This window comes from Rhynchophorus ferrugineus, unplaced genomic scaffold (assembly GCF_030347505.1).
Source record: "Rhynchophorus ferrugineus isolate W39M unplaced genomic scaffold, kcgeb_rfMv2 rfM9, whole genome shotgun sequence".
NCBI classification, from domain to species: Eukaryota; Metazoa; Arthropoda; class Insecta; order Coleoptera; family Curculionidae; genus Rhynchophorus; species Rhynchophorus ferrugineus.
In genome coordinates, this window is record NW_027472588.1 from 42281439 (window position 1) to 42293599 (window position 12161).

A 12161-nucleotide genomic window follows, 5' to 3' on the forward strand; every position below is an offset into this window, starting at 1 on the left:
GTACCTGTTAACTGTTTTCGATAAACCATATAAATGTTAATAAAAATAAAACAATTACACTAAATATTGTTAGCATACAAAATTAAAAAAATTATAAATTATATAACATCGAGAAGCTTTCATACATTATTTATGACAAAAACTAGAGCTAATACAATTTTTATCACATTTGCTTTATATTTTTATCTCAAAATTATTAAAAATTGACTCGTTGATGGTGTAAGACAAGCTTCATAAATTAAATATACGTACACAACATTTAACATGTGTTAAATAGCATCAATTATATTTATACTATCTGAATTTTATTATTGTTGATAATTGTTCGTCTATATATTTTAATTAAAAATATTATGTGGTCTATAAAACGAATATTAAGCCATTTATTTACACTATTTATTTTATGAAAGAATAGTAATTAATCAAAAAACGCTATAATTATATTGAATATTAACTAGATTTAAATAATATAAACATAATAATATATCTGCTAATAATGCAAATTGAATTATTTGATTTTAATTTTATCATTGTTGATAATTTTTCGTCCATATATTTTAATTAAAAATATTATGTGGTCTATAAAACGAATATTAAGCCATTTATTTACACTATTTATTTTATGAAAGAATAGTAATTAATCAAAAAACACTATAATTATATTGAATATGAACTAGATTTAAATAATATAAACATAATAATATATCTACTAATAATGCAAATTGAATTATTTGATTTTAATTCCGTATAAAATGAAATTCTCCACCAAGATTTTTTATGGTTATACATTGTTTATATTTATATCGAATGTTTTGGTCATTTTTGGATAAAATTTTTCGTAATAATTTGCGTGTATTCTTACATCAAGATAAAAGAAACATATCAGGTTTCTAATACAATATTTTAGGTTATAAAATATTTTGATTGTGAATAAACAAAATATAGTACCTCATTTGGTAACTTTAGCTATTCTCTTCATAAAATAATGGGAAAAAAAGTAATAGGCTATAATTTATTATTGCTTACATAGCTCTGAAAATTATTTGCTGATGATTGTACTATTATATTCAAAGTTCTTATTTCTGGAAATTATTTAATAAATGCTATTGCTGTTATACTGCCTGTTCTCGCCTAAAACTCGGGAAAGCAGAATTTTTACAAATTTACAATATTTGGACCTTTGTTATTTAGTAGTTGCCATTTTTAAGGAATCTCGAATTGATCGCTGTGAACTGCGAGGTTATGTCGCTATTAAAAAAAGCTAGCACAGTTCACTTAGCTGAAAGAATTTCAGAAAATATTAATTTTGAAGTAGAAGATACCCAACATTTAGATTAGGAATCAATCACATTTGGGTATTAAGTACGATATTAAAATTAATCCTTGTCTCAAACTTTTTAGACGCCATTTTATGAAATTTCTTATTGCGGCAGGATATCTCAAGTTCTGCTTAAACAATTTGCTTGAAATTTAGTGACAATATTCTTTGTATATCCTCCTGTATCCGGTGGCATAGATTTGAGAATTTTAAGAGAATTCGATAGGTTAATAAACATTTTTTTATCCGACAGTATCCTCTTAAAATAATTGGTAATTTATTTATTAGTTGGTAAATATGGGTTTTTACTGTATATGTTTATCTGTAATACCCCGTAAAAATTATACTACAATATTATTACCTTCAATATCGTCGATATAACTGGAGAAATATTGGTCTTTCGTCTCGATACCGTGGGTCCAAGTATCGTGACATCTTGCTCCACCAACGAAACTCTGCCCGTACGGACAACACTTCTTGAGACATCTCTTCTCGCGACATATTTCCAGGTCTTTCTGGCATCTCCTGATTATATAGTCGCCATCAACACTTCGATCCGAACATATCTTCTCTGTTTTCCAAAATCGCCTGTAATCGACATCGAAATCCTCGAATGTCCGGTAGGTGTGGTCGATGGTAAGCTTACAGTCCCTCTCCAAGCCGATAGTCATCAAGAAACTTCTAATCAGAAGGTGGTTGGAAAGATCACTTGGTTGACAGGCCTTGAGCGTTTTGTTGTAGGCGAAACCGACCGGACAACACTTAACGAAATTGGGTAAAAGGTAATCGGCATCGGTGAATACCCCGTTATCAGCTTTGAACGTGTAGAACACATTGTGGGAGACCTCGAAGCACTCGCCTCGGTATCCCGCGGGACTGGGCGGCAGGTAAACCTCGAACCGCCTGGATTTAGTCGAGCGAACGCAGGTAGAATTACTAACTTCGTAATTTTTATCACAACACTTCAGCAGGTCCTCGAAGGGCAGGCAGGCGACGACTGAGACGAGGAGAAAAATCACGACACGCGAACACATAGCGGGGAGACCTTGAATGCTCTGAGCGCGCCAACGACGAATGAATGCAGCTCGCAGCTGTTTGAAAGTTTGGATCGTCGGATAGGGTGCGTTATGGCGGGGGTAGATAAGTTCATTGTGTTGGTAGATCGTGCGCTAACAGAAAAAACGAAAAATTCGATTAATAAAAAAAACCACCACCATCGAACATAAGATTGAAACGATAATTACAAAATACCGTCTCGCCAAGTATTTAATATACGAAACACAGTTTTTATTTAAAAAAAAACACAATACGAATTACTAAATACAGGCAGGTGTTTAAAACTAGTAGTTTTAAACGATATTTCTAAAAGAAACATCGGTACAGTCTATTTTGTTATGTCTATATGGAATAATCTTACAAAGCATTGCAAAAAAATGGGAAAAACACCTCAAAACTAATTCACGATCTTTATGATTAAAATTATTAAAAGTAAACATAATGAAAAATAAAGTTACAGTCTGAAAACGTGTTAAATTTCAGAAATAACTGATGATAAAAACTTTTGGACTATTCCCATGTTCTTTAAAAGATTAGAAATGGTTTCTTCTGTTGCTCTCAACAATTCTGCATATTCGTCTTGCATTTGGTCATTCAAGTGTTGTCCATCGATAGTCGCTGTTTTTTCCTATATTTCAGGAAATTTACACATTCCATCTCGAAAAAACTAAAATATGAGCCAATATATGGAAAAAGCCTACAAAACACAGCAAAATAATGGCGAAAACCGCTTCGAAACTAATTCACAATCCTTATGATTATATTTATTGAAAGTAAACATAATAGAAATTAAAGTTACAGTCTAAAAACGTGTTAACTTTCAGAAATAACTAATGATCAAAACTTTTGGACTATTCCCATGTTCTTTAAAAGATTAGAAATGATTTCTTCTAGTGTTGGGAACTATCGACTGAAAACAATCGAAACAGTCGATAGTCAAAAAACTAGCGACTGAAAATCGTAATTACTATTTTCAGTCAAATGCACCATAGAAAAAAAACTAATCCATGACATAATTAAAAATGATCGCACAACAACTACTAGAGCTTTTTTAAACAAAAAAAATGCTTTATTTATTACTCTACGGAAATATTTTAAAAAAAAATCGAGAGAGTTATATCCAAACCAAAAAGAAAATAAAAAAAATATCACTGCCATAAAAACAGTCAAAAGTATTTTACTATTTATTATTCGCAATTTTAATCTTTTTTAAAAATATCCTTCCAAAGTGCTGCTATATTGATATACAATATATTGTTATTTACAAGCAAACTACCAAAAAAATCAAAATCAATATATATATATATATATATATATATATATATATATATATATATATATATATATATATATATATATATATATATATATATATATGAATTGGGTACATTTTTCGCGGCTAGAACCAACAATAGTGACTAAAAGTACACGACTGAAACAGTCGATAGTAAATAGTAACAAAATCAACCGAAAATAGCGATAGTACAAAGTAGTCAATTACCAAACAGTCGATAGTCGATTTCAGTCGATAGTTCCCAACATTAGTTTCTTCCTTTCCTCCTAAAAATTCTGCATATTCTACTTGTGAACATCTTGCAAAGCATTGCAAAGAAATGTTAAAAAGCCTTTCAAAACGATGGACTGTGAATCCTTATCATTATAATGACTGAAAGTAAACATAATATGAATTAAAGCAGCAGTCTAAAAACGTGTTAAATTTCAGAAATAACTGATGATCAAAGCTTTTGAACTATTCCCATGTTCTTTAAAAGATTAGAAATGGTTTCTTCTGTTGCTCTCAACAATTCTGCATATTCTTCTTGCGTTTGGTCATTCAAGTGTTGTCCATCGATAGTCACTGTTTTTTCTTATATTTCAGGATATTTTCACATTGCATTTCGAAAAAACTAAAATATGTGCCAATATATGGAAAAATCCTACAAAACACTGCAAAATAATGGCGAAAACCCCTTCGAAACCAATTCACAGTCCTTATGATCATAATTATTGAAAGTAAACATAACAGAAATTAAAGTTGCAGTCTAAAAACGTGTTAAATTTCAGAAATAACTGATGATCAAAACTTTTGGACTATTCCCATGTTCTTTAAAAGATTAGAAATGATTTCTTCTAGTGTTGGGAACTATCGACTGAAAACAATCGAGACAGTCGATAGTCGCAAAACAGTCGAAACAGTCGATAGTCAAAAAACTAGCGACTGAAAATCGTAATTACTATTTTCAGTCAAATGCACCATAGAAAAAAACTAATCCATGACATAATTAAAAATGATACGCACAACAACTACTAGAGCTTTTTTAAACAAAAAAAATGCTTTATTTATTACTCTACGGAAATATTTTTTTTTTAAATCGAGAGAGTTAGATCCAAACCAAAAAGTCAATAAAAGAAATATCACTGCCATAAAAACAGTCAAAAGTATTTTACTATTTATTATTCGCAATTTTAATCTTTTTTAAAAATATCGTTCCAAAGTGCTGCTATATTGATATACAATATATTGTTATTTACAAGCAAACTACCAAAAAAATCAAAATCAATATATATATAATTTGGGTACTTTTTTCGCGGCTAGAACCAACAATAGTGACTAAAAGTACACGACTGAAACAGTCGATAGTAAATAGTAACAAAATTAACCGAAAATAGCGATAGTACAAAGTAGTCAATTACCAAACAGTCGATAGTCGATTTCAGTCGATAGTTCCCAACATTAGTTTCTTCCTTTCCTCCCAAAAATTCTGCATATTCTACTTGTGAACATCTTGCAAAGCATTGCAAAGAAATGTTAAAAAGCCTTTCAAAACGATGGAATGTGAATCCTTATCATTATAATGACTGAAAGTAAACATAATATGAATTAAAGCAGTAGTCTAAAAATGTATTAAATTTCTGAAATAAGTGATGATCAAAACTTTTGGTCTATTCTTCTTCTTTTGGTCTATATTTTGGTTCTTTCAAAGATTAGAAGTTATTAGGAATGATTTTGCATGGATCATCCTCGAATAATGACTTCAAATCCTCGGGTTCAAATTTTGTTGACTGCCCAGTACACTCTTTGTCTTCCAGAAACCTGTTTTCACATGCTGAGTCGATGGAACATAGCTGTCATAAACTTCATACATCATTCGATGGCCTTCAGTCGCCTGTTTCTTCCTATTGAATTAAAATAATAAAACTTACCACAAATGCGATTTACTCGGCATTTTCAAATCACTGAAAACATTTTTTGTTCACACTTCGACAAAGTGAGGCATTTTAAAAAATGAAGCCTTTGAGACTTCAACATAAAGTTAATTACAAATGCACCTAATGAGACTTAATACACATTAACACTAACTTTTGTAAATCCTTTAAAATTAGTTTATATTTCTGTTGGGCTTTTTGATTTCATGTTATCTACAATAACAGCACTGGTACAATTACAACTTTGTTGTTACTTACTCTTTGTTGTAATATAACACACGTAATATTTGCTCAGAAAGAAATTTAATTTATTCGAGTACGCACAATGAAAATGCTTGCAGATTTTGTTGTGCAAGGCGAGGCTTTTGTTATATAGAGACTGGTCTCTATAATCATAGTCACTTTTGTTCGTTATTTCATTTTCACAATGGATAAGCGTATTAAACTATATATTTAATATATAATCACAGAACAAAATAAAAACAATATTCTTGCTATTAATTTGTTTCCTATTACGTATAGTAGATAGATTAAACAAGGTTTTGTTTATTTTTATTTAATTATTACAACGATTATTATGAACGTATTCTATTTTAAAACATTTTTTTTTGTGTTAAAAATCTTAGTTTGGTCATTTTTTAATTTTTAGTGAGTTTCTTAATTATTTGTTGAAGTCGGTTAATTTTTTTTTGTTAAAAATATTGTGTTTCTCTTTTTAGTATTAGATATTTGCTCAGTAAATTACACAGTTGTTTTATTAAATATTACAATGGATAACCAAAGCAAAATACAGCCCGTATGAGGAAAAATAGGAATAAAGAAACATTGATTGAAAATAAGGAACGCTTCAGGCCCCGGGATCAGCTACCTAACCTAGGTGATTTGTTAAATGTTCTAGTTTCAATAAAGGAATTTAATGTATTCGAGCACGCACAATGAAAATGTTTGGAGATATATATAATCACAGAACAAAATAAAAACAATATTTTTGCTATTAATTTGTTTTATTCGTTATCTACGTTACGCCTTTTATAGTGGTTTTTACGATGTTGTAGTTTATGCAAAACAAGTCAATACACTTCAAAATTTTGGCTAATGTTCAAGAAAGCTATTTCGAACTCGTTAACTGATCTATTATAGTAGAGATTAATGGTCGTAAACTTGTTGAACCACTTTCAAATCTTCACTTAGTCGGATATTATTTATGAACGAGAATGAATTCATTCAATGAAATTTATAGTAAATTAAAATACGTTTAACATAATCTCACACTGTAAATAATACCTATATTGTTGATGAATTATTTTCATTGGCGGCATGTGTATAACTTATTTTTTATTATTTAAATCATCATTACAAGTTACATGATTGGGCAACACGTCCAAATGATCAAATTTACATAAACTTCATCAATAAGAAGTAATGGGTGATAATAATAGTCAACAATATTACATACAAATGCATAAAAGATGTTAGCTCTATTTTAAATGGTCTAGTATGAGATTTAGTATTTATATTAATATTTCATCCAGCTATATCATCAATTAACCTATAAATACACTTAAATCAAATACAAAATGTAGCTGAAAAGTCATATAACTTTTACGCTACGTAAGGGAACATGTCCATCAGCATATATCAATAATTGTCAATTCCCGCATACAGAGGATACTAAATATCTTGGTATTCACCTAGGTCGATGCCTATCTTGGAAGAAGCAGATACTCGCCAAATGGAAACAACTTGGACTTAAACTCTACCAAATGTATTGGCTTATCGGGTGAAAATCCAAGTTATCATTAGATAACAAGATATTATTGTATAAATGTATACTCAAGCCTACTTGGTCATATGGAATCCAAGGGGAACCGCTAGCAAATCTAGGCTGTTGCGTGCCATTGTAGATGCTCAGTACATTGTAGACTTTAGAATAAGCTTTAAAATCACACTAATTAAGTAATTAGAATAGTAATTCGTACAGGAGATCACTAAATGAAGTAATTCTTTACATGACATGCATATATGTTAATATTAACATAACATATACTCATTGCCCTCTGAGCAGATTGTGGAACTACTACGAGTAATTAAAAAAATATATTAATATTTATATCACCATTGATATTTATACACTAAAAAGAAGACTCAAGTCTCCATAAGAAGTTAATAACCAGTATTTTGAATGATATTTTTCTCTGACAAATGATTCTTATCACACATATTACTTCTATGAAAAATTTGAAACGTTTAAACTGTATTTTTTTTTTATTTTTTAGTTTATTTATTACATTATTACAAGTAGAACAGGAACAAGAATTGGTGCTAATACACTTCCTTGTGGTCGACCTGATTTAGATTCTTTTGCTGTAGAGTAAGCTTATTTGTGTTTAACTCTAAACATTCTGGTTGTAATATAAGAGTTCAATAAGTGAGTGTATTATTTTGGTGACATTTTCTGTAGCTTATGAACAAGGTCGCTATGCCGTACCTTATCGAAGGCTTGTATCACATCTAAGAATAACAGGTCAATTGAAAAGTCCTCGGACTACCATAGTAAAACACATTTTTTAGCAAAACTAGTTTTTTTTATACAACACAATTCCCTTCAAGGGTGATACACTGTTTATAGATACCATTTTTGTAGCACGCGTTCACCGTCTTCGGTGCTCATTTCATCATGTCTAAACTTAGCATACCAATCCTTGATGGTTGATTTTCCTGGGGCAATATCCGGAAACTCGGCATCAGGCCAAGTTTTTGCTTCAACTGTATTTTTCCCTTCAAAAAACAATATTTTATCAACTGGCGAAATTCCTTTTTATCCTTTTTTACAATAACAAAAGTTGCTTCACTCAAGATACTGTAAATCACAAACTAATGATCTGATAGCTGTCAAATTTATACACGCATCTTTTGAGGGTTAGGGCTAACTAAAAAACGTATGGATATAATTCTAATATCGCCATCTATGAATCAAGCTAGGGACATTTCAATTGATCTGTTATAACTGAACATACCTTTTTTCCTTGATAGGTTATTTCAATTACAACTGCTACCTGTGAACCTAATGACGAACCAATCATCGAATGTTTATTAAGAAACGCAAACTGATGTGTAGATATTTAAAGTAGGTATATTAAATAACCAATATAAAACCATAACTAATATAACTATCATTCATAAACATTGAAAAATTATCATAAGAACATTATCAATATTTGGACCATGTGTTGTGTAAAATTTTCACCGACAAATTGATATTTTCCATATATAAATACAATTTATGTAATCCCTATTATTATTATATAGGATATGAAAATATTTTGAAGCAAAACTCGTTGCAAATTATGAACTTAATAACATAATTATCGATGTGTCCCCAGTTATTCGGTTGATTGAGAATTAAATGAATGGAAAAAGTTCATATCGACGGTGGCTTGAATGTGTACAGAAAATTGCCAAAGGTAATAAAGCGGACACAAAATGAAGTTTATTGTGTGCAGAAAACAAAGTTAATTATACATACGACCTTGGGCATGTCAATTTGTTTTTGTCTGTAAATTTGTTCCAGTATCCTTTGTTCCAAATTTATATTTACGAGAGTGTGAACTAGATATGTTTGATCTGCAACAACGATAATAAAACGTTAGACTTTATTTTATTTCGGATAAAATAATCAAGATTTCTCCGGTTTTATTAGAATTATAACTTAATTTCTCGAGATTGTTCGATAAGGAGCGAAAATGAATTGAAAACGAGTATTTTTCTTCTTCATACTTTTTCGGAATTTTTTTTGATCACCAACATCATCATCAGTCCTTTCGGAACTGTTCTCTGCCTCTTCAAACCAAAAGGCTAGTTTCTCCGAATCATTTTAGTTTGCTTCTTTAAATTTGTCTCTCAAATGGCACTGATTTATTGCCCACGGATTTCTTCTGACTTCTCTCTCACCAGTTTGGTTTCAGGAATGCCCACTCAAGAATTGACCAAGTACATGGAATTATAGAGGTAACTGAAAAATGTTTAAAAAATAAAATTATGTGCTCTGTTGTCTTTCTCGATCTTGCACAAGTTCTTGACAGAGCATATCATGAACAATTTCTATATAAAAGAAACCCACATATCACTAAGCATTTCTACCTGCTAATAAAATTTTATTTAATTAATCGATACTTCCGTGTTAAACATGAAAGGGGGGGGACAAGTGCTTTATTTCCTTTACATCAGTGATCTTCCCAGAGCATTATGTAGCAGAACTGCTACATAATGCTTCCATCTTCTCTTGATAAAGTTGCTAGCTGGACAAAGATAAAGGTCTATGAAGATCATACAAAAGAGAATTCAAAAAGCTCGAGAGGAGGCAAGTCGAGAATAGCTCGTGGAGGTCTGTCAAATGCGATGCTTTTAAAATTAGTAATACAACCAAAGATTGACTTTTATTTGACTTGACATACTAACAGGCAAGTAAAATTAATATATTTGAATAATCACTGAATAAATGTCACATATAACAGGTCAATTGGAAAGTCCCTGGCTTACCATAGTAAAGCACATTTTTTTGGCAAAATTATTTATTTTATTCAACACAATTCCCTTCAAGGGTGATGACACTGATATAGCGACACTCCAACTTTTCGATACCATTTTTGTAGTGCGATTTTGCTTGAAAATAGGCCTCAGTCTCGATGATCACCTCTTCATTCCACGAAAATTTCTTCCCAGCGAGTATACTTCCTTTCTTCCTTTTTCTTCAAATGCGGTCGTTTTTCGGCGATTTCATCCTTCAATCTGTCCAATAACGGTATGTAATGTCACTGTAGTCCTTTTCAAGGTAGTCAACGAAAATTATTCCATGCGCATCCCAAAATACAGACGCCATAAACTTGCCAGCCGACTGTTGCGTTTTCCCACGCATTGGACGGGTTCATCGTTTGCAGTCCACTCGGTTGACTGTCGACTGGACTTCGGAGTAAAATGATGGAGTCATGTTTCATCCTTTGTCACATATCGATGCAAAACCTCGGGTTTACTACGCTTAATAATCTTCAAACACTATTCCGAATCATCAACTCATCGTTATTTTTGGTCAAAAGTGAGCTCGCGCACCCACTTTGCACAGAGCTTTCTCATACCCAAATATTCGTGAATGATATGATGTACACAATCAGTTGATATCTTTAGAGTTTCTGCTATTTCATTCAATTTCAATTTACGGACATTCGAAATAATTTTGTGGATTTTTTAAATGTTTTCGTCGGTAACAAGCTCTTTTGGGCGTCCACTGCATTCACCGTCTTCGGTGCTCATTTCACCATGTCTAAACTTAGCGTACTAATCCTCGATGGTTGATTTTCCTGGGGCAATGTCCGGAAACTCGGCATCAAGCCAAGTTTTTGCTTCAATTGTATTTTGTCCTTTCAAAAAGCAATATTTTATCAACACGCGAAATTTCCTTTTATCCATTTATTTCACGATAACAAAAGTTGCTTCACTCAAAATGCCATAATTCACAAACTAATGATCCGCTAGCTGTCAAATTTATACAGGCATTTTTTGAGCGTTAGGGCTAACTAAATTATATATATGACCAACTGACCAACTAAGAAACCATCCCAGAAGACATCCGGTCTTACCCAGCCTGGTTACTGGCTTGACTGGGATCATTTTCCTTGGGATTTTGCACTCTTCTCTAGAAAAATCACAAACATTAATTCACGACCATGCCCCAGCAGGATTCAAACCCGCAACTATCGCAGCAGTAGGAGGACCGCCCTGTCGCCTTTACAACTGCGCCAACTAAGCCAGCGAATATTAACATTACATAGACATGAATAAAAACAAAATATGACACGTGACGGTTTCTGATCAGTAAATACCGGTAGTACATACACGCAAATTAAATTAGACCACAATTATGTTATATTCAACAAACAAGCTCATTGTTTCGAGCCTACATGCTAACATAATTGTTGAGGAGAAATCTCAACAGAACTCGCCTTGAGAGTGTTAATGTATGCCTGTTGTTAAATCACAGCGAAGACGCAGTTTTCTCACGCGTGACATCTGTTGATTTATTGCAAACGATGAAATAAACTAAAGAAATAAATTATAATCGGTTTAGTGTTGATTGCATTAGATTTAATTGGTTTGTCCGCGAACTTTTTTCGCGTAAATATTTATGAACGTTTGTTTACGCATTTGTGGCATTTAATTTAAAATCATGAATGACGCCTAAAAAATATCTTAATGAAACTAAAACATTGCCATTAGATCTTTGTACATACTAGTGAGGGCCCAGTGGTCGAAATTGATCCACGATCTGTCAAGTCAATCAAGTTTCTCTTATGATAGAACGAACAAAATAACGTAAAAATGATAAGTTATACTTTTAAAACTTAGTTTGGCAATATTTTCAACATAAAACCAGAAATATAATAATTATAGTAATATTTGTCTGTATATTTAACCATATTAAAATATATACAAACTATTTCAAGAACTAACAGTCACTCACATATTTTAAATTGCATTTAGTTACATCAAATTTATATTAAGTTTCAATAATCAACAAGTTTAAATT

The 12161-nt window shown here is 31.4% G+C and overlaps 1 protein-coding gene and 1 long non-coding RNA gene across 2 annotated transcripts in view; both read right to left on the bottom strand.

The window, feature by feature from the left end:
- The window catches only part of LOC143203185 (putative G-protein coupled receptor Mth-like 6), a 28621-nt gene extending 19957 nt beyond the window's left edge, over positions 1-8664 (bottom strand). The window contains exons 1-2 of the mRNA XM_076415319.1: positions 8599-8664; positions 1680-2487 (exon numbers count right to left, since the gene is read on the bottom strand). Of these exons, the coding sequence (XP_076271434.1) occupies positions 1680-2487; positions 8599-8664 (874 nt within the window). The remainder of the gene's footprint in view (positions 1-1679; positions 2488-8598) is intronic.
- A 385-nt stretch (positions 8665-9049) lies between these two features.
- On the bottom strand, positions 9050-11392 carry LOC143203274 (uncharacterized). Its single transcript, XR_013007300.1, has 2 exons — positions 11178-11392; positions 9050-9205 (listed from the first exon to the last, which is right to left on the bottom strand). It is a non-coding gene; the product is annotated as an uncharacterized LOC143203274 (long non-coding RNA).
- Between the last annotated feature and the right edge of the window lie 769 nt (positions 11393-12161).